This window comes from Sturnira hondurensis, unplaced genomic scaffold (assembly GCF_014824575.4).
Source record: "Sturnira hondurensis isolate 20B ecotype Veracruz unplaced genomic scaffold, ASM1482457v3 Scaffold0006413, whole genome shotgun sequence".
In the NCBI taxonomy this organism is placed as follows: domain Eukaryota; kingdom Metazoa; phylum Chordata; class Mammalia; order Chiroptera; family Phyllostomidae; genus Sturnira; species Sturnira hondurensis.
The window spans coordinates 38,146,063-38,169,554 of record NW_028079044.1 but is presented as its reverse complement, the minus strand read 5'-3'; the positions used below and the strand labels follow the sequence as shown (position 1 = coordinate 38,169,554).

At 39.2% G+C, this 23,492-nt stretch overlaps 1 protein-coding gene across 1 annotated transcript in view; it reads left to right on the top strand.

Annotated features, from left to right (window-relative positions):
- EIF3H (eukaryotic translation initiation factor 3 subunit H) overlaps positions 1 to 23,492 on the top strand; it is a 77,449-nt gene that overhangs the window by 44,081 nt on the left and 9,876 nt on the right. Inside the window, exons 3-4 of the mRNA XM_037048428.1 lie at positions 20,869 to 21,036; positions 22,459 to 22,558. Of these exons, the coding sequence (XP_036904323.1) occupies positions 20,869 to 21,036; positions 22,459 to 22,558 (268 nt within the window). The remainder of the gene's footprint in view (positions 1 to 20,868; positions 21,037 to 22,458; positions 22,559 to 23,492) is intronic.

The following is a 23,492-nucleotide window of genomic DNA, read 5'->3' as shown; positions in this document are numbered from 1 at the left end:
CATATGAAATTAACTCCATAGAGCCTATCATTGACTTTGAACTTGGTATGAAGTAAATTCCTGATGTGATGATAAGTGTTTTATATTTAAGTAATATGGTTTTAATTCTGAATATGGAATCCAAAATAAGTTTCATAAATAACTTTCGTAAACTATCCCCTAAGGCTTTTGTGATTAAGTTGTTTCATCCAGTAGTGAAGAGGCAGAAATGGGAAATCAAGTATTCATTCTTTTCATTGATGACTTCCTGTGTTTAATAGCAGGACTAGTCTGTAATAGTATTCTCTTTTTTACTGTCAGTAAAGTTTATTGTAGTAACATGCTTGGTAAAGTCCAGTGTCTCTTTCATGGGTACTAATGGAAGTAGCTGATAGTGTGAGGTGATGGAAACATTTTATTTCTAAACACTTTTCAGTTTGCAGTTGATTTCTGTTACTCTAGGGAACTGATCCTTCACAGCTGTTAGAAAATGTAAGTGGGTTCCTCTCCTGCTGTGCAGATCTTTCCTTGTTTGGGAACCTTTCATGGCACAGTAGGGGCTTTTAATAGTGTGACAAATGTAAGGCAATTTATACTGCTGTAAGCATGGAATTTTCTTGTTGCTCTTCATAGCGGAGAATTGAAAGTTAAAAGCAAACGGAGGAGAAAGGCTGTTGAGCGTGGTGTGCCTATGAAAGCAGCTTCATTTTGAGTTAATAAAGCTGTCTTTTGTGGTCATCTGTACTTTCTCTGTTTTCCTTTTTTCTTCATTCTACCCCAAATTGTCTTATTGGTGATTTGAAAAATAAGAGAGATTGATAAATTACAGGCAAGAAATAATGTACATCCTCTCTTGATTAATATACTTGGGGGAGGGATGTAATCAGGCCAACACCACGTGGTAGAAAGCAGTCTGTTGAATAGGTATGTGATTGGAACCCAAGTGTGTACTTAATACAGAAACAGTTCTCCAACTGTTCTCTGTGAGGCCCCGATGTTAGCACAGTGCTGAGAGAGAGAAAGCACTCGGTGGCTGACGAAGATGTGTGTCCAGTACCTTTTCACTCTGTTCTGCCTCACCACTTAGTGTGGAGATTACAGCTATCACACTGGAATGCTAACCTTAGCAGCGGATGTGATCCTGAAGCATGTTACACATTCCACCAGATGTTCCATTTCTCTTCAGGGCAAACTTCTGGTTAGTTTCTTGTTTCAAACACTATAAAAAATCAGAATTGGAAGTTTATTTTAGACATACTATCATTGTTTATAAATGAGAGAGAGAAAGGGCACAATCTTTTATAACCTCAAAGGCTGGGTGATTTGCATAATATTGAATACGGTTGCTATGCTTACATTTATAAATCTTTTTATTTGATATTGTGTCTACATTCTGTATTAAAAAGTTTGGGAAATACAATTATTTCAAGAAGTGCCTCTTATGAAATAAACACTAGTTGTATTCTTTGTTGATTATGCAACAAATATTTATGATTTACATGCTTTTTCCAAAAAAGCATTTGAAGCAGCTATGAGCTTCTTGCTAATTTGACGATTTAAAACATTTCATAATTGAACAAATTGTAGATATTCTTAATCATAACATCTGCAGGATGTTGATATATAAACACTGTAAAATGCAGTGTTGTTTTATGCTATGCATACTTCCTGTAGTGTATGCTTATAGTTCAAAAGAATTATTTTCTTATCTGTTTCCTCCAATCTTTGATTTTTTAGCACTAGTCATAATTCTGAGTCTGGAAGAGATTTCATGATACTCCAAATTTCTGTGTTTTTCCTTCCCATCAATAATGATCTAGCAGTTTTATGTGGTATTAAGGACTATTGCTTTGAAAGCACAGTCGTAGTATCTAAAGAAAAAGGCATCATCGTGTTTCTTTGGAACACTAGGAGTAGAATAGCTGCTTAGTGATTTTAAAATGTGCCATAAATGAAGAAGGGGAAGAATCACGGTGTCTTTTTGTTTGGGAACTTTGCTTTGTTTGTGTTTATTCTCCATCTTCACTTTAGGGCTGTCCAGCAAGAACAGTTTAATAGTGGATGCATTTTGGAAGATCACTCTGTATTCTTCCTATTTTGAATAAAGTGTTTTTGGAAAAGCCCTCATGTCTGCAGGCCTTCCAGTGGTGGAAACTTGATCTTTTTTTCTTCAGCTCCATTGTGGCTCTTTTCAGTGACTGTAGCATAAATAAATACTTCTCTTTGAGACTAACACACAGAATAAAGACAAGCTCTTTTTATTAGTTATCAAACGAAAGGCTGCAGGTTTGTGATTAGTTCTGTGTCCAGAGAGGGAATTATTAGAGACAGGTGTTATTTTTCTCCTTTTAAACTCTTCATTTTAAAATGATATTACTGTAGTGGACAGTTCTCACATCTTCTTTGTTTGTAAAATGGAGGTAGTAACGGTATCCACATCATAGGACTGTTGGGAGGATTGTCATGAGTACATATGAAGTATGTAAGCTAATAATAAGTGTAGGCTATTATGAGTTACCTTGTGGCTTAAAAGAAGAAATAAAGATAGTTAAAATAAAAAAATGCAATATATGTAACCTGCATGGATTGTCTAAATCACTCAGTGCTGATGTGATTGATGTTAGCATTTACAAAGCAAGCATCTTTGTGATAACCAGAGATTAACTGTTTTGCATTTGCCCAACTTTGGTATTGTTTTCTTACAGTCCTTTCTCTGAATACTGGCATGATCGTTTTTTAATGAAAATAATTTGTAATCTATGTAAACATTTTTAGCTTATGTCATCTATCATTGATCCCTGTGCACGCACACCCTTGCCAAATTGAGAAAGTTAAATAGAAGTTGTTGTGGACTGAACGTTTGTGTCCCTCCAGAGTCCATATGTTAAAGCCCTAACCCTAGTGTGTTGGTACTTGGGGTCTTTGGGAGGGAACTGGGGTTAGATGAAAGCATGCTTGTGGGGCCCTGGTCCCATAGGATTGGTGTCCTTGGAGGAAGAGCTACCAGAGGGCTTGTACCCTCTTTTCTCCTTTATGTGAAGACACAGGAAAAAGGCATGTAGGCCAGGAAGAGAGCTCTCACCAGGAACCAAATGAGCCAGCACTTTGATCTTGGGCTTCCCAGCCTCCGTAACTGTGAGAAAAGACATTTTTCTTGCTTAAGGCACCCAGTGTATGGTATAATGCTATGGCAGCTCAAACAGTAATATACAAGTGAAAATTGGATATATTAAGGAGGCAAATTCATTACATAGGGCATTGCAATAGGAAAAGGTGTTCTGCTCAGTGTATGTGGGGTAGGACTCTGACTGCTCTTATACCTGATAGGACATCAGATATCTGTTGAGATTTTTGTTTATGATGCCATCTGTAAAATGTTATTGTTTAGTAGATGGTAAGTACTTAGAGATGTTTCGACCTTAAACATTTATGTAAGTTTAGTTGATTTTCTCTAAATAGGCACTTAATGTCATAATTTAGTGTCTGATGATTATCATCTAAGCAGAGGTCTCTATGGCAAAGTTCGTGTGTCACAGCCACAGCAAACAATATATTGCAGCATTTCAGTTTTATATTGCAACCTATCCTCTGGTTAGGTTGTTCAAGAGAAGTAACAGGCAATTGGAAGGTGAGACTTTTACCCACCTCCACACGCGTGCCCCCCCCAACATGTACTGCCAAAGTGTTTTCACACCACTCGGCATCTCCTTAATAAAATTTCATTTTAATTTTCTAGGAAAGATAAATTTATTAGGTATAGACCAATCACTTAGAATAATTTTTACTTTTTACCTATCATGAGCTCACCAGAGCATGCACCTCTGGGGAGGGGAGGGAGCGTATATATATATATATATATATGCTTGGAGAAAAAGACATGGTGGCAGTTAAATAAAAAAAATAGATATTTACTACTTATTTTTGGTAACTATTTGCAGACTCAAATGACACACTTAAATTAGGTTTTTGACCTCTGTGTTTTGACCTGGTTATCAGCCTCCCAGTTTCCCAGGGAAATGCTTGAGAAAGCAGTCTTCTCACCTTTCCTGTATTTTCTTATTACTCAGTAGCCTTCAGCTGATTTTGAGTTTTGCTGAGAGCTTAGTGTGGCTTGGTCCCTTCCATGTAAGGGACCGTTCTGCAGCCAGTGGGCCCAACTTTTATGCTCTTTGATCAGAATGTAGCCTTTGACGTCGCAAATTTCTGTCTCCCGGACCCTCTGCTGCAGTTGCATAGGGGCATCTGGTTTACCTCTTGGAATTCTTGTTACCGAGCTCACAGATTCTTGCATCTCTCTTGCCTTTTCTCTCCCTGTCTTATCTATATCTTTAAACTTAACGATCGCTTTTGTGAGCATGTGAGTTTTGTTATGAATTGAAGAACAGAATGTACTCTATTTGAACTTTTAACCCTTGCTAAGTTTTTTCAAAGTGATTTTTAGATTATAAAAAATTATTAGAACAATATTGCAGAGAATTTGGAAAAGAGGAAAAATTATCCGTCTTGTGTCTTTAACACAATGATGGTTAATAATTTGGTGTTTTTTCTTCTAAGTTTTTAAAATAAGCTATAAAATTGTCTCTGTTTCATATTGTGTTACTGTGTTGCTGAATGATTACCACCCACTGTTGTTGAAGGGGTGCCATAAACTTCTGGTGTGAATGTGCCGCTGTTAAATTAGGTAGTTTCTCATTTTTTGTTATAAACAATTTTAATGCCCACTTAAAAACATAACTTGTTTTTGTTCCCTTAAATTTTGAATTTTAACCTTCTTGCTCATTTCTAGCAAAGGAAGCAGAGTTACGGCCATGAGCATTTTTATGGTGTATTGCAAAGAATGTGAGCTTGGTAGCTGGGAACGTCTACCTTTGGGTTGTAATGGCCGCTTAACTGTCTACCTTGTACATGAAATGTGGGGAGCATCTGACTTACTGATTAAAGTATAATATGTACTCAATCGGTGGAAGCTATTCTTAGTGCCAGCATTTTTCTTAAAGGTTATTGCTTTTAGTAATGTACTGGAGTACCATTTGAGTGTGGCCATATACAGGCCCTACTTTGTCATACACACTGGGACACTTCGGTCTCAAACCAATGCCAGATCGTGTGGGACATCAGGACAAGTGTAAACTGGGATCCAGCCACCCTGGGACATAATGCCATCCTATGATTAAACCACATCTTAATGATCTGTGGCATTTTTGTTGTTGTTACACATTTTTCAGTTGAAAATTACTTATTTTAGTCCAAATTCATTTGATTACAAATACTGTTGAATTATGGGTGGCTTATTTGAAGAAGCCCGATGGAACAAAATCCTCCCTTTAAAAATAATTGCAGCCCTGGCTGGCGTAGCTCAGTGGATTGAGCGCGGGCCTGCGAGCCACAGGATCGCGGTTCAATTCCCAGTCAGGGCACATGCCTGGGTTGCAGGCCAGTTCCCAGCAGGGGATGCATGAGAAGCAAGCATACATTGGTATTTCTCTCCCTCTCTCCTTCCCTTCCCCTCTAAAGATAAATAAATAAAATCTTAAAAAAATAATTGCAAATGTTATGTTTATTTTTCTACAGTGTTTTCTTCCAAAAGGGACATAAGTAAAATTAGCTATGTGATGTCAAGTCCATCTTTCTAAACCCAGAGAGTTGGTCTTACACAGTGCTCGCTGAGGTCCCCAATAACCCAGAATCTCTGCAGTGTTCCACACTGTTTCAGAGTTTCCTTGATGTTACTCTGGATCAATTCGCCTCTGTTATTATTCATTTTGCATACCGTAAGAAGAGCTGTTACAGAATTCATCTGAATCCTTTTTCAAACAAGGTTACTTAAAGCACCTACTTGTGCCAGGCAGTTTACTTGGTGCTGGGGGCCCAGTGGCTTCATTGGGGAAATGTGGACATAACAGGGCAGTCACAGCTTTGTGGGATGGTCTTAGGACAGCGGCAGTATGGCGCTCAGAGTTGGGCCACTTAAACCTGAACTCAGGTAATCTAGAAAGTTTCCAGAAAGAAGATACTTCCAAGCTGAGACCTGGAAGGTGAGTAGTGCATGTCTAGCTTTTCTGTTGCTGCCATACACACACACACACATACATACATACATACATACATACATATATATACACATACACACACAGCTGTATTAATTAATGTACGACTCGGGCTTGTGGTCTACCCACCTCCTGTCCTTTCTGTAATCAGTAAGTAGTACAGCAAGAGAGAAATCGGTGAGATGCTATAATTGCTATAATTAGTCCTCAACTTCAGACTCTCAATTGCACATGTATCTGTTACTGGTTTTTCTAATCCTTTCAAAAGTTCCACCTGTTCCTGGGCTATATCACACTTAGATAGTAGTGAATTTTTTAAGTTAAATCTCAAAATGAACATTTTAAAACTTTTCACTTATCTACCCTCAGATTTGAAGCATTGAAACCATTGTGTTCATGGACATTTTATATATTAAGATTATGATTGATATGACTTTCCTAGAAGACTTATTTATTTATTGTTATCTCATTTGGTTGACTTTTTCCTTTTTATTGAGTGCATTGGGGATGACATTGGCTAATAAAATTACATCGGTTTGAGGCATACGAGTTTAAAACACATCACCTGTGTATTGCACTGTGTGTTCACCACCCCCAGGTATTCTCTTAATAACGGTTGGGTTCTCAGAGGCTGTGGTGTAGAGCATAGTGAGTTGGTCACTGTGTCTCGGGTAATAGAGTTTACTAGGGTATTTTGTTTTGATTACATCAATTGCTTTTTTGTTTTGAAGTTGGGTTTGTCATCATTCTTGTGTTGAATTCCTGTCTCAAAGACATGGAGGAAAGTGGTTAAATTCAATCATAAAAATTAGTAACATAATCACTGTGTCTCAGGACAGTATCAAAGTAGCAGTTAAACAGGCCTCAGGCACCTAAGTCAGTGTCCTGAGGAGAGTTGGGGTTTGCTCCCAGGACACTGGGCAGTGTTTGGAGACATTTTTTATTGTCACCAGTTGGGAGTGTGCTGCTGGCGTCTGGTGGGTGGAGGCCAGGGTGCTGGGGAGCATTCTGCTGGGCAGCCTCCTGCGACAAAGAATTTTCTGGCCCACAGTGTTAATAGAGCCCAGGTTGAGCAACCGTGGCCTAAATGGATTGTGGGTCTGTATGTGCCGGGAATGAGAATCTAGGAATGTGATGATTCACACAAGCAATAGAAAGGAAAAGTGTAACTGGGAATTACTGTGATAAATACTGGGAAATAGATTTTACTGACTTCTTGAGTCATTTACTGCTGGTCCCAAAGTTTTTGGTTATTTATGAAACTTTGTGAAATGGTGGCATAATGCCATCAACATTCCTGTGATTTTAAAAATAAGCTACAGTGGCACTTTCTGGGCATATCAATAAAGTTTTTCCAGGACAAATGAATTATTTCTTAAAACAAAAATGATTATTTTGTGAGCCGTCATAAGTGCTGGAAAAAGTGTGTTGGGATCGGTACTGATCGAGTCCAGTTGCATTTTTGGTGAGATGGGGCGCTGGAGCTGCAGCGGCCACTTGCCCACTGTTTAGTGTCCTTGGCTCTAGAATTCTCCACTCCCCTCCTGTTTTTGCACCTGCACATCGATGAAGTTGGGGTGGGCTTTTAATGCATGGTCTCTTCTAATCGAAATTGCCAGCCCCCCATTTTTTATTATGCTCAGCGGAGTTGAGACTTGAAATAATGCTATCATGCTTTCTAATCTTACTTACTGCCAAAAGAAATTGTGAAAATAATAAAATTAAAATGTCAGTATCTGAGTACTTACCTTTCAAATACGCCCAAGGAGACGTGTGTGGCGGGAGGTTGAGCAGCCTGCTCTGCCGCGCTGCCCGTGAGGAGAAAGGTGCCTGCGTGTGTCTGGGGCACGGGGAAGGCATCACATCTGCGTACCTCCTTTAGAAGCCAGTTGGTGCCAGTAAAATAGTTTGCTAACGTGGCGTGTTTTAGCTCAACGTAGTGCCCTGAGTAGCTTTACGGTAAGCCTTGTGTATGAGAATATTGCAGCTTTTAACTTGGAAGTTATGGCATGGGGATGAGTCAGGTGTCCCCATGACATCAAATACTGCAGTGGGACAGGAGTAGCACCAGAGTGTGATGAAAGCAAGGGCTAGAATCCAGTCCCCAGAATTTCCCCCATTGAAATGTTCGTTTTTAAGTGCAGTGTTTCCTTGGACAGAGACCTAATGAGCAGTCTCCCTTATTTTGGAGTCTCTGTCATCCTGTATGTGAGATCATCTGACAGTAGCAAAGTGCTTGATGCTCTTCCTTGTGACTAGGAGCTTGAGTAAGGAGCGTCTGACTTAGTAGAAGTGGAGCGAGAAAAGAAACCTCCCAGCTACACAGCCTGTGGTCCAAGTCCTTCATCTACAGGCTGTACGTTAAAATAATGTCCATCATCTGTCAGAGGTATAATCTGCTCTGTTTTATTTTTAATTTACTAAAACTTTTATTTGTACCATTAAAATTAGGATAACTTTTTAAAACTTTATCATGGGTGTCCAGTGTCCATTAAACGATCTGTAGATGAGAAGTTTGGGAGACTGTGTGCCAATGCCTGGCTGAAATAAAATTGGAGTGCTGGGAGGAAAAGCTGATGACCTCTCACCAGCCTCCCCCTCCTCCTTCAGGGTTAGCCTGGGGCCTGTTTCCTTTGTGGGGAACCCACATCTCCTTAGCCTAGAACTTTCATCCCTTCTTAAACTGCGATCCTCGTTCCTGCTGCCTGCCACTCTTACTGTTAGGGTTTCTAGACCACATTTTTAGTGAAACTGACTGTATTCACTTATTCATATAGAATATTAGCACCTGAAGGCACAATAGAGATAATTGATGCAAATTTTAAAGCTTAACAAAAGAAAACCATGGAATTTTATTTCTGGAGGATTTTTATCTGGTCCCTGCTCTAATTCTTTCAAAACGTCTGATTTCTCTCAAGAGTTATCTTTACCATTTGACTGTTACTGTTATCTCCATCACTTTGTGATAAACATTTACATGAAATCACTTTTACTTGAGATAAATTTAAAGCTGTTGTTTTAAGGGACATTTGGTTATTTGGAGGGTTTCTTCTGCTTTACTGTATAGTTCCTGGCAAAGCCAAAAGTGCGGTTCAACTCTGCTGTTTTCTCCCCTGCAGCTGTTCTCCTCCACTGTACTATTTCGCAGGGTAAGAAACCGGCCTTTGACTTTGGAGCTTGATTTCCTGGTTGTTACTAACAGAGGTAGTTTGTTCACTGTAAAGGCCCGAAAGCTGTATGGGACTACACAGATCTTTCCTGCAGGAACATTACGTGTTTGGGTACAGTCGGGAGTGTCACCCTGTGTGTCCTGTCTGCCCCTGTTTATTAGAATGTCAGCTGCAGGAACCTTTTCTGTCTTCATTGCCCCATGCTGGACAGCACCTAAAAGTCTGGCACATTACAGCTTGGAATAAATACTTGTCGTGTGAATATATATGAAAGGGTGAGTGTATGAATTTGCTGTTTCTTGTGGGGAAGATTTTTCTTCTTCAGAATATAAGGAGGAAGCGTATGTAAACCATTTGTATTGCCTCTCATCTAACTGAGAGCTGTACTCTTTTCTGCAAGGAATGTATAGCTATCCTTTGGGGATAAAGGATGGTTTTGCTGTTCTTAAGGTGATACTACCTGGTTTGACAATGCCTTAAAACATTGCAAATGCTCTGATTCAACTTAGCTTTTCAAGCAGGTATTGTTTGGTCGGCCTTTGGCTCATTTTAAAAATCTTTGGCATACGTTGCTGGCCTAGTATCTGTGGACATTGCGGCACAGGGCAAATTTTTTGGTGGGAATAAGGTGGGGAAGACAAAGAAGTTCAAAGTAAGACAGAGATAGCCCTTCCCTAGACACTTATTAATGCTTCCCTAAATTATTTATTTATTTATAGTTGTGCAGTTTATTTTTATTTCTGTCAGCGTAGCCCATAGAGGTTAATTTTATTTCAAACATCTGGCAGGATCCTGCCTGCCAATTGCGGAAGGAAATTATTTGGCCTGTTTTGTAGCCTTCCAACATCTTTCTGGAGTAATTTTCTTGATTTCAATGATTTATACCCCCCCAATACACCGTATTTCATCTCTCTCCCTAATCCAAGAAGCTCTCTACAGAAAAGCATCTTCAGGAGCTTCAGATTACTTAATGACAACTTACTAGACAGACACATAGGTTCTAGAGGTCTCTGTAACATCTTCAAAAGATAACATTACCGAGTTACTTGAGGTTGGTTTTTAGCATATGACTGTAGAGCTTGTACCTGCAAGGTGCGTTGTAACAGCAGAGTCCATTGTGCCGAGTGTAAGTTTATAATGTAACATTTCTGCTAGAAACCAACTTTTCCATGAATGGAGAAGAGTTATCTCTATTACAGCAGTTTTCGACTGGTGTGCCGCAAAAAAAATTTAAAACATGCAATACTTGACTATTTAGTAGGTGCACTGACCTCTTTTCCCTTAGATTATCAGATAAAAAAATGACAACAGCCAACACAACAATAGCTGTCTGGTGTGAATGAATCAAAATTCATTATACCTATTTTTGGAGATTGGCAAAAAATAAATATATATTGGGTTGGCCAAAAAGTCTGTTTAGTTTTTTTACCATAAAATAAATATTAGACACATTTTTCATTTTCACCAGTAACTTTATTGATTTGGATATTTTGAATATGTCAGCTATCTCCCACATGGTGTATAACGTTGATTGTTCTCAATTAAGGTCTTTATTTGATTGCTCTCCACTTCAGCTGGTCTGCCTGATGGTGGAGCATGGTGCAGCGAGAAATCTCTAGCACAAAACTTTGCCACCCATTTTTGACGTGTTCGATCCGTCACAGCATCTTCTCCATACACTGTGCAGATCTTTTCTTGTGTTTCAATTGCATTTTTACCTTTCTTGAAATAAAGCATAATATGCCAAAATGTTGCATATTTCTTTCCATGTTCAGTGGTAAAATGGCTACACAAAATTTTACCAATTTTGATGTTTTTTTCAATGCATGCTGATACGGCATCTGTCACAATACAATCTAATAAAATGGTTTGGAATGAAGTTAAAGACAACTAAGAGGTACTAGAGCTGTCTTACAGGAAAAAACAAACCCAGTATTTTGAGTTTTGGCGAACTCAATATTTTGTGGTGTACTGCTGAATTTTAGTAATTAGTTTATATGTGCCATGAGATGAAAAAGGTTGAAAACCACTGCCCAATAAGGATCGTCACTCCAGACTTTAGAACGGTCTTGCTTAATTAGCAAGACTTAATTAGCTCCAGTCATGCCACCTTGTGGGTGAGGGTATGCATGTTCTCTTGTCCACCTTGGGCATTAGTAGTTTTGATCACAGTTTACATGAAGCCTTTGTCTCACTTTCCCCATGATGGACCTTCTGGCCTGGGTAGGACAGGGCTAAAAGTAGCATTCTGTTGGGAGCTGGGGTTTTCTGTGGACCTTTGGCCTGCCATTCTCGCTGTTCTCGATGGTGGTGTTTGGCTGCCATGGAACCGAATTGATTGCTGACTCATGCTTAGCCTCTTCCCCTTCTCCGTCACATACCGACAGAGGAATGGAAGTTCTGTGAGAGCCGGGACCACATTTGGCTGGTTCTCAGCCGCATCTCAGCAACTGTTACTCTCTTGGGTCTGGAGGTGCTTTGAGAATCTGGTGAAGGCCTTGGGTCCCCTGTCCACAGGTATGTAGGCACATGGTCTTGGGAAAACGGGGATTGCAATGGGAAAGGAAACATGGCCTTGTTAAAGACAAGCCATGGGCTGTCTAGCCTCAGGTTCATTGTGGTTGCTCAGAGGGTTTCTGCTCGATTATTTCCTCAGTATGGTACTCGAATTCTGTCCTATAAAAGTACGTTTGGACGAAGCAGAGCACGTAGGGAAAGGAGAGGTAGGGACAAGAGAGGTGAGTGCAGAATGTGGTTGTCGGTACTTGTGTTTCTCTGACTTCAATACTCCACAGGAAATTGTTTGCCCTTCCTAATCTTTACTATAACTTCTGTCATTTTTAATTCTTGCTGGCTTTCCCTTATTGAGGTTGCAGTTAAGGAGACTCTTAAAAGATCATGTCCTTGAGGCTGTCTTTGTATAGTAGCATCTTTAATTCTGATCTTCTAATCCAAATTGTCCTGATACTTGAAGGGAAGGGAAACTGTCTGGATATTTGAGGTGCCAGAGTGGATCATTTCACTTAGCAGTGAAGGGAGCATTCTAAAGCAGTCTGCTGCGTCCGAGTGTAGCTGTGTCACTTGGATGGGCTGTAGTTCCGATAACCTTTACTCAGTCTCCTGGCTAAGCTGGCACAACTCTTTACTCCTCCTTCCCTCCCTCACCCGTTCTCAGTGCTGTTTTTACAGTTACCTGTTGGGGAGGGGTAGGAAACTTACTTCCTCTCTTTGGAAGAGTTATAAATGGAATCAGGAGATAGAAACTTATATAGCACTAGAAATTATATCATTATATACACAGTAATCATAGAACACCCAGGGTTACCTTTTCTCAAAATCTAATTTGTGTAGCTTGTCTCTTTCTTTATTGAATCTGTTCTTTATTATACTGAATATAATTAGCTTATAGTTTTTTTCCCTAAGAATTGTTTTTTCCTTTTGTAATCCCTTTCCATGGTGGATTGTTCTTGATCATATTTGTGCATGTGAACTCTGTTTCATGAAGTAGATATTACAAATCCATAAATCTTTTTAAGTCACATACATGATTTCTAATCTCTGTTTTCCTGATTTTTCCTCGCCCCAATCTGGAGATGGAAAAGGGGCTGAGTTTACACCACAGTTGAGGACAATGTTGTCAAGCCCAGTTCTCCAAAAACCTCTCCTTTGACCCAGATAACTACCATAATCTGGATTAAAAATAGCATTTTCGAAAAATAGGTGATGGTGAAAGCCTGTCGAGCTCTCCTTGGGGTTAGTCAGTGTACCAGGCTCTTATGAATGATTTTTATAAAATCTTAACTACCTACGAAGTAGATACTGTTCTCTCTCCCACTTTACAACAGAGGAGACCTAGGCCAGGATAATTTGTAGTAGGTTATACAAGTCCTGTGTGATAAAGATGGTATCTTAGTTGGCTTGGCCTGCCATAACAAAATACCATAGACTGGGTGGTTTAAACAGTAGGGATTTATTTCGCACAATATTGGAGACTGGAAACCCAAGGTCAAGGTCCCAGTGGGTTTGGTGTCTGGTGAGGGTTGTCTCCTTGGGTTGCAGACAGCCACCTTCTTACTGTATCTTCATGAGTGCTCAGCACTGCCTGTGGGAGAGCGAGAGAGGAAGGAGACTGCCTAGTCTCTGCTTGTAAGGGCACTAATTCCATTTTGAGGGCCCCACCCTTAAGACCTCTTCAAAACCTAATTCTTTCCAAAGTCCCCATTTAAAGGCCGGTATATTGGGGGCTTAGGCCTTTAACATATTTGGGGTGAGTCACAATTCAGTCTCTAGTAAATGGTTTTCAGATCAGGTTGGATGCTTCAGATTCTGGGTAGTCTGGTACCCTCTCCCATCCCCTGCTTCCATGATTTAGGAGCACTGGTACCCAGATTATTTGGTGACCATGTTAAATGTAGGCATGTTGTTCAGCAGTGGAAATTCAGTATGTGTGTATGGCCTTTTTTGATATTACATGGATTGCACAATTCTTTTGCCAGAAAAAAAATACCATGAAAAACGAGGGTAAGAATAAGTAAGAAAACAGAAATCATCTGTAATTTCACTCCCTGGAGAACTATTGCCCCTAGCATTTTAGCGTATTTCTTTCCAGTCTTCCTCCTTAGAAGCAGAGAACAAACCAGGTTGTTTACTTATGGGTGTTTTATGATTTATAGTTCTATGTTCTGCTTTTCTTTCTCAGCATCTTATCAATCCATGCCAGTACATTTTTAGAAACATTCCAAGTGATTTTTGCCTTGGAGGGAACAAATTGGAGAGCTACTGAGTAGGTAAATGACTGTGTGAGCTCAGTGTGGGAGAAGTGCTCAGGACTGATGATTCAGCGCCCCCCACTGAGGGAGAAGACACCCAAGTAGCAGGTGCGGAGGGTGGAATTGATCAAAAGTCTGTGTGAACTTTTACAGAGCATGGTACCTGTGGGACTTCCTCTGAAAATACTCATTAAGCAAAGAACCATGTGGACTGGAGGTCAGTTTTTAAAAAATTGTCATCATATGATTGGAAGTTGAAACCACCACTTTCTAGGTGAGGGGATTAAGGTTCAGAAATATAAATGTGTTAACTACCTACCACCAGCTGATTGGTCAGTCATATCAAAGGTGATGTCACTCAGATGTTGCCAGGTTTCTGGCAGAGGTGGTACTCAGTAAATGATTTCAATCCAGGGCTTTCCCCCAGTTTGTTCACTGCAAACAGCACTTCCAAAAAGTCGTTATTGTTTTCTTGAATGGATCTCCTAACAGGATCTTAATAGGATTTACTACCATAAATCCTTGGATCTCTTGAGTGGTTTTCATGATTTGAGTAAGAAGATAATATGAATCTATTATAGTTTGTACATGTTGTTTTGTTATTTTATGTGAAGAATCCAGTTTATTTCATAGAAGACTTCTCCAGACACATTAAAACCTCAAAAAACCTGATTTGCAATAGTTTTTAAAACTCTTACAAGGTTTCAAAGATGGAGCGACACCTCCCCGCCATTCCCTTCTTTCCAGCGTGGTATTCAGAAGAGATTATTTGTAAGTATTTATAAATACTTTAAAGGAGAAATTAAATCACCTAAGACAAAGGAACTATTTAAAGAATATTTTATTAAGAAAGACAGTACTTTTACTCCTATTTAAATGGAACGGGTTAGTTGCTAGGTAGAGTAGAAAGTATATTGGACACTTTATTGTGAAAAATTGAACTGTTACCATACTTTGTAGGCAGTCACAGGGGCAGCCTTAACAGATGTGCTAGTTGAAAAAAAAAGGGTGATGTGTGATATGGACTAGGTGAAGAAAATATGGGAGTTTTATGAAATGTGTATATTCCATTGTTCTCTCCACTCAAAGAAGACTCTTATTTAACTCTTTTTCCAAATGCACATTCTGTTTGCCTAAGTCTACATCTGCTACTAGCTTTGAACACTGCCTGAAACGTATGTGCGACTTGGCAGAAAATCTGATACGGAGAGAAAAGCACAGGATAGTTCGTCTTGTTAAATAATGGAGCAGAACCTTCAGAGTCCCCAGCCTTCCAGTGCTCACTGGTGTCCCTTGGTGCTGCCGGGGAAGAGGCTTGTAATTATTTTCCTAACAGCCATGCAGATAAGTTAGCCCTCGTGCCAGAACAGATAGGGAATTTTGATGTATTTTCCTTTCCAGTGCTGTTCGTGAAAATTACTGATTTGTTTCAGAGTTGTGGAGTTTTGTTTGCTTGTTTTTAAAACCATCTCTTGATTGGTCTTAATTTATTTCTTCGCTGCAGAGGACGTGTGTAGTAAGCCTGGTCTCTGTTCCTTTACTGGATGTGGTTGTGCAGGTTATTGTGGATCTGGTCCTGTTCTTGGTGACAAAGTAGCCTCGGCATAAGTTTCAAATAGTAACATAGAGTGCAGTGTTTTAGGAGTTTGATTATGTATTTATGGTAGTTATGGACTTTGACATGTAAAAATCTTAGGTAGTTTTATCACTTAAAATCTAACTAGAGTGCTAAGTTTTTGGTTAGTTTAGTGCTCAAACAGGCACATGCTGTGGTTTCTGAAAACCCAGAAATTATGGAATCCTGTTGTATCTGTGTCTTACCCTTTATTCATTCAGAGATAATTTACACTTGCCCAGTTAGAAGAGATGAAATTTAATAAATGGGTGGTTGCCTGGGCTTTGGAGTCAGACAGTCTAACGTCAGATTCAGTCCTACCACTTTACGAGTACCAGCCATGGTAAGCTGCTTTGCTGAAAGGGTGTTGATATCGTGATTAGCTCGTTAGAGTCTTGGTGTGGAATGAAGTCAGATGACATGCGCAGACCGCTGGGGGGGGGGCGGGGGGCATGTCCTGACGTATGTGCTCACCAAGTGGTCGTTTCTTTCTTGGTGCTCAGCTCCACCCATCTGTAGATATTTTTAAACATAATTTCGTAACATTTTGAAATTATTTGGATTTGGTACAATTTAAGTCACTAAGACAATAGACCCGTTAAATTTTTAAAGTTTAAATTAGGTTATTTTGTCCTTGAAAGGTTCCCTAGTAAGATATCTGCACAACACTTTCCCCCCTTAATCTGTCAGAGCTGGAGTTGTAGACTACACCAGAGCTTAAACTTTCTCCTTTCTGCTCATCCCGTCTAACTAACTGTGGCAATTTTGGGTTTTGGTTTTTTTTCCCATTGAGAAATTGTATATCATGAGGGCTCAATTAAAATAATGAAATCAAGAAGATAATTTTTTAAATGATGGTGAAGAACTGAAGGTGAAAATAATGCTAGCTAGTTATTCTACTTGTACCGAAAAGCTTCTGATCTACTGTCCTTCCCACGGACCTTCAGGAGAACTCGAGTCTCAAATGCCCATGTGGGTTTTTGGCAGTGTAACTCCAGATACAGAATTTAAATATAAGACAACATATTATTGTCATTGTTTTCATATTTGAGATAAAACAAGAGAACGTCCAACAAGTGTGGACTTTTGAAAGGAATAGTCATTGGGCAGTTTTAGCTCTGGGCAATTCAGAATGTACTGTTTGCAAAATGGCTCTCTGGAAAAAGTGAGTATGGATACACGGGTGCCAGAGTACAAACTCTTACTTAGTGTAAACCAGGCTCTTTGCTGGGAAGAGGACTAACCAATGAAGACAGTTGTAGGGGTAGAAGAGATTGATAAAACTCCAGCTTGTTTTTATAATCCTCCCGATTTTTGTAACTCCACCTCAGTTACATGTATGTGTAGCTTTTGTATTAGGAGTTTGAGTTGGCTTAGGAATAACTACCAGTTTGTCTTTGAAATCCGTTAGCTGTGTACTGTTTCTCCTTTGATAGAATGTTAGCTTTTGAGACTAAGAATGTTCAAAAGCTTCCTGCCTAAACTTTTCACCACACAATTGTGAGCCCTTCTGTTGAATATGATCATAAACTTTAGAAGAGTTTTCCCCCCCAAAAACTTTTTCCCCTCGCTATTTGTCTTTGGGAAATTCCCCGGGATTATGTAGCCGTTCACTCAGAAGTGACTATCATTGGCTGAAATTGCTGCTTGGGTTTCTGTTAAATAAGAGAACTTTAGGACGAAAATGAAAGTGTGTCTAACCCTGGACCAGTTTTACAAAGTTGCCTGTGAGTGCTTGTTTCCTACTTCATTGATTTGTGTTAACTCAGCAACAGGAGTCAGGGCACTTCAAATCAAAGAGTCTCATTTTTTTTTCCTTTTGTTTCTTTTGAAGTGGTTCTCTTTGTTCCGAAGTGTGAGGCACTCCCTAGGTAGGAGTCTGTGTCTAGCCATCTTTTACCTCCTTGGGTTTCAGCTCCAGCCCAGCTCCAGCCCAACTCCAGCGGGGAAGGTGAGGCTGGCCTGGCCAGGGAAGGAAAATAGTTCTGGCTTGCACTTGCCCAGAGCCTGTGGGCTGGGACCCAGCAGTCCCCTCCAGCACTGCTCACCAAGTAATAACCTTTACTTACTTTTTTTGTGCAACATTTAGTGGCATGTTACCATTTCATGATTTTTTTTTCCTGGTCTCCTCTGTAGGTGGGGTGGAGGGGAGGGGGGGTTGTATAACGAGGTGTGGTGACTCAGATCTGCTGATTAATGGTGGCTGCCTGGAAGCCAGCTCTGAGGCGGTTTAGTGAGACAGTGTGCACCCCATTTCTTAGCTCTCCGTAGGGTTGGTTACTAGGATGCTTTTGCAGGGTTTCGATTTTGTGTCTTTTGAAAGCTTGGGTTGAAGAGAGGAAAACCTGTGTGGGTCAAGGGAGACAAGGACACCAAGGGACACACACCCGAAAGTTTGGAGAGGAAGCTGTTCACTCTGCTGTTTGTGAGGTGTTTCTTGTTCCTTGGCTTGTACATAATAGAAAACAATCACTTTTTCAGAGTTCTATTGAATCAAAATGACCTCTTCAAATCATGCAATTATGGGAGCCTCATATGAGCAGTCCTGGAGGGGACCAGGCTTCAGTGCACCCCAACTGTGCTGCAGAGCTGAGCCCCGACCCTTATCTTTTCACAGGTCACTGCAGTCTGTGTGGTGGCTCCCAGGGATCATTATTCTACCTTACTTTTTTTAGGTTGTGTTTTTTTAAAAAAATTTGTTTTAATTGGGGTGGTAAGTTCGACTCAAGACAGTGAATGTCTAGAAATTTCACATAGGAGAGACCCCAGCATGTATGTTTTTTGTGTGTAATAGTGAAATTCCAGTGCATTGCAGAGTTTCAAAAGCAATTTTGTTCATTTGCCTCTCCTTGATCTTAACCCTTAAAATTGTATATTCATCTATTATATGTAGGTCATATGAAAACTCTTATCTTAAAAATAAATTTTTATTAAAGCCTTGCAAAATCTGTGTCATGATTTTCTAAGCTGAAGAAGAAAATGGAAGTGCCCGCTTCGACCCCAATAATACAGAAGCCCCATCGCTCCATCTCTGTGTCCCTGCCCCCAGTGGTAGGTAACTCCACAGGGTGACAGGCCTCCTACCCCTTATTTACTTCCCTGCCTGAGAGAAACGCCTCACTTCCGTTTTTATCCTTATGTAGGGGGCTGTAAGGTAGGTAAGACTCGGGATGAAGAAGGAATTTGGGGGTTTCCTATTGATTATACAGGGTTGTTTCTTTCTTTTTTTTTTTTACCTCCTGCATCCTGAAAATGCTATAATAAAATCTATTGTATTGAGGCTGCTTGAGGGGAGGCTTAGTAAAATTACGGAATCTTTTCTAAAGAAAGGTTTTTGTTTTTTGTTGTTTTTGTTTTTAAGTATTAATGCATGCTGGAGGCCCTGGTTTAGTTTATTAAAAAAACCGTTACTTATAACTAGCACATCTGATGGACGATACGGAGTAGTAGTATTTCGACTGCGGTGAGCTCTCGTGTCTTTTTGGAGATAGGAAAACTAAGCATCAGAGAAGGGTCATTAACTGGACCAGCAAGGTTCCACACGGGAGAAATCTGAGCTGGCACCAGCACCTACGTCTCCCGAGTCCAAGTCTTTTCTGCTGTTGCGAGTTAGCAGAATCTAACCTCGGCTTCTGCTGTCGCTGACTCGTGTGTTTTGGATGTATCGACTATTTAAAAATTTTCCTATGAAATCATGTTGGTGCTGTCAGTTGCTTGGTGTCCTTTCCCCATCTCTTCCCTATTCTTTTAAAAATGGTAAATTTGATTCTTCCTCCACTTGTCATACTAAAACTTTTTGTTTGTAAGTTAAATTTGATTTAATTTTATTAGCCATATTAGTGATTTTACGTTATTTTCAAAGAATTATGGAACTTTTAAGCAGTAAGAGGTGACAGCCGTGATTCTGTCTTAAATTTATATGACTGATAAGGACCCATGAAACTAGCTGGGAAGAAGGTCTCACATGCCAGGGACACAAAAATTTAAGATAAAAGATAATTGATGGAAGATTATCACATTAATTTTATTGTGCTGCTTCTTGAGACCACTGTATTGTATATAAAAGGAAAACATTTTTAAAAACATAACTTCTTGAGTAGTTAATGAGTTGGCTGCCATTTTTTATCATGAGAACTAGAATCTTCCTTGGAATAAGCAGACTTATAACTTCTTTGCCTAGTAACAAGTGTTGAAAAATCAGACCGTGTCCATCAAAGGGAGGTTCTTTTACACTTCACGACCCTGAACTTTGTTTGCTTTGTGAAACTCGGGTGCCGTAGTCAAGGAAATGGCAAACACAGAACTTGACTTTTGTTAAAACTTGGTTGTGCTTTAAAAATGAAATGGTTAGATTTTTAGTTAAGCAAATATATTCATTTAGTATAGTTATTTATGCATTTATTATAATAGAAATAGCTTGGATATTTATTATGTTGACTATAAAATTTTCTTCTGTATTTCCTATTCATTCTTGGGCTAAATTGGTCTTGTAATGTCTTATTTATTGCCGGCTTGCACCTATTTCCCCAGTAATGCTACTTTAAGTTTATAATATACATTGTAGTCATTAATTTGATAAAAGCAAAAGTTGTCCAACCTTTTCATCCCGTACATGGAGGTTAAAATACAACTCTTCTAATAAAAAATGTTTAGTGCTTAACAGAAGGCAGCACAAAAACAAGAAAAAATAATTCTTTTTTAAATTTAGCTATGCACCAGGGGGCACCAGATGAAGGCAAAAATGAATTCTTATATTTTAAATCAGCTACATCTTGTATCGTGCTCACACTTAAATAATGTGGTATTTAATTGTTTCCCTATTAGTTTTCTTAATGGCTTTAACTTTTCAGTTCTAAAAGCTTTGTTGAAGAAGACATTGATAATAATTCTCACTTTTTAATTCAAATGAAATTTCTTACAGCCACCAGATTAGTGATTACACAATTTTTTCCTTAAATGTATACTACTTTTAAGGTTTTAAAAATGGAAGCAGAAACTACATTTAATAAATAATTCCTTGTGTTAGCACAGGCATTATTATTATGTTTTTAATACCTTTTCTACAAAATGTTTTTTTTCACTAATAAAGGAAAGCCCTAGTGATTTGAAATGATTTGAAAGCTTAATTTTATTTTCTTTTTATGTGAACTGATTTTTAAATCTGGAAACCTGTTCCCTTCAGCTAATAAATAGTTGTGTAGAAATTTATTTCTGAAAAAGATTTTTTTTAATATTAAGCACCATTATTCAGTAGCTTCTTTTTTATCCCCCACCTCCCCATCGTCCAGTTCAATATCAGATGGAAATGATGCGGAGCCTTCGCCATGTCAACATTGACCATCTCCATGTGGGCTGGTACCAGTCCACGTACTACGGCTCGTTCATCACCCGGGCACTCCTGGACTCCCAGTTCAGTTACCAGCACGCCATTGAAGAATCTGTTGTTCTCATTTACGGTTTGTAGGAGTTTCCTTTATTATTCTTCTCTTCCCTTAATATCATCACTACTACTATTTTTGCTTTCTGTCTTTTTGCCTCTAAGAGCTGCCTGGCAGGCCTTCTCAAGTAAATACCAATCCTGTTTCTGCAGCAGCCTCAGCAGCAGCTAAGTCTAGACAGGGTTTCCTTCTTTCTGTTTATTTTTCTTGCTATCAGAGCCCTGATGTGTACATTTTGGAATGCTGGAGTAGCTGCTTCATTTTTATTCCTCCATCTCCCCTCCCTCATTTGAAAGGGCTGGTGGAACTGGACCAGATGTCTAACAAACCCCGCTTGCTAGAGTGTCTGGCTCTGTACGTGACTGACCAATCATAACACAGCGTGCCAAGATTTTTTTATACCTCTGACAGCAGCGTACAAAACCTGGACTGTTTCTTAGCACAAAGATTTTTTTCTTTTCGGCCCATTTAATGGTGTTTCCTCAAGCTCTCCAGACCAGATGTTCTGTGCTGTATCAGAACTGTAGGCAATTTAACAGCTTTATAGCCTCCCCCTCCCCAAACACTCACAGTTTGCCATATCTGGCAGACTTGCATATAGTTTCCAGCTGAGAAGTAAATGTAACGTCCTGAGTATCTGTCAGAAAAAATACTAATGAATACGATCAATCTTATGAGCTGCCCCCAAATTGTTTCAGTATGTTAACAATTGGATTACAGTAAAGAACAAGTTGTTAAAGTGTACTTATATTGGCTGGAAACATTGCATCATCAGACCTTGATGAATTTTCCACTTGTTTCAATCTATTTTGGTTTTCATTTTATCACCTATTGCTAAAAGTTTCACTGTGTTAAGTTTCAGACAACATGAATGTTAACACAGGTTTTAGGCGAATATTGGCATGCCTGAGCCGTTACCGTGTGGCGAGTGCTAAGCTCCCTTACTCGTGGACTGTTGGAGCAGTTAGTTTCAACAAAATGAGTTTCTCTAAAACTAAAGACATTTTTGTGATAGCACTTTGAGTTTAGTGTGTGTGTTTTTAAAAATCTGCTTCAACTAAGAAATTTGAACAGTGCATATCAGTATGGATAAATTTTGTGAGTCTATTCACTAAAATTAGTTAACTGAAGAACCATGTCAGTCAATACCCAGTGAATTTTAATATTTAATTTCATCAGTGTTTTCCTTGAACCAGTATTACTGGTTCTAGCTCAGGAAGTTATTCTACCTGTTATAAATAGAATAATGGATTCTTCCATATTCACTTCTGTTTGCTACACTGGTTTGAATCTGCTTCAAATTGTGTTCTGAATGTTTATTTTGATCTTCATTTTGCAAAGGCAGTATGCTAAATAATAGAATGTGCCTAGAACCAATGTCATTCAAGCCCTGGCAGTGACAGAATTCTTAGTAATTACTTTCTCTCTTTCTTATTTGAGATCCCATAAAAACTGCCCAAGGGTCTCTCTCACTAAAGGCATACAGACTGACTCCTAAACTGATGGAAGTTTGTAAAGAGAAGGATTTTTCTCCTGAAGCGTAAGTGTTTGGGGGCCTATAAGGCATACAGTAAAGGGCTGAGTGTTTTTCTTTAAAGATTTTAGTTTGCCACATTTATTGAATCCTCGGTGGTGTGGTAATGCTTTTGCCATGTGGACGGTAGAAGTTTCCTGCATGGCCGAGTGCCACTGATTTCTCCCTTTCCGTGCTTAAACTATTCTTTATGGACTGTCTCATCTGTTGTTCTCACTAAGGGTGAGTTCAGTTGGAGTAGGAATTAATTAGCTACTGGGTTTGGAGAATGAAATGATTAAATAAAGGGAGATGGAATGAATGATCAGCGGCTCTAAGCCTGTGAACTCCGGGTCAGTCCAGTTGTGAGCTTTGTGTCTTACTTCCCGAGCTCTTGTTTCGTGGCTGCGGGTGGGGTTGGGGTGGTGTATAAACATTTTAGGGTTCAGAAGGATGCGTCTTACTGGGGATTTTTGGGTGACAAATATGCAGGAAATCAATAAAGCTGTTTTGTGATCTTACACAATGGCATTGGAATATTGCCATTAGAAATTTTAAGAAATACTCAGAACTTTTTCATTTTCTGTTCATTTTAGGGTTTTTTTTTCCTTATTAATGTTAGTGGCTTTGACTTCACGAAGGACAGACAGAAATTTCATTGCTGGTTTTCCATTTGACTCCTGAAATAAATTAAGGTGCAAAGAATATAAAAAGAAAATGTTTTAAAGTTCTTTTTCAAGAACTTAACAAGAAAACATGAAGAATTTCTGGGTATGGTAGTTAAAACTAAGCCATGGGAAGCTGCATTCTTGTCGTGTTCTGAAGCATTGGATGTGGGGTAGTCTGGGTGGCAGTCTGCTAGTTGTTAATATCTTCAGTTCAGTGGGCTTTTAAAATGACTTTCCAAGAACTTGAGTATTTCTCTTTTCTAGCTATTTATTTTAAATGTTTTTAATATAGG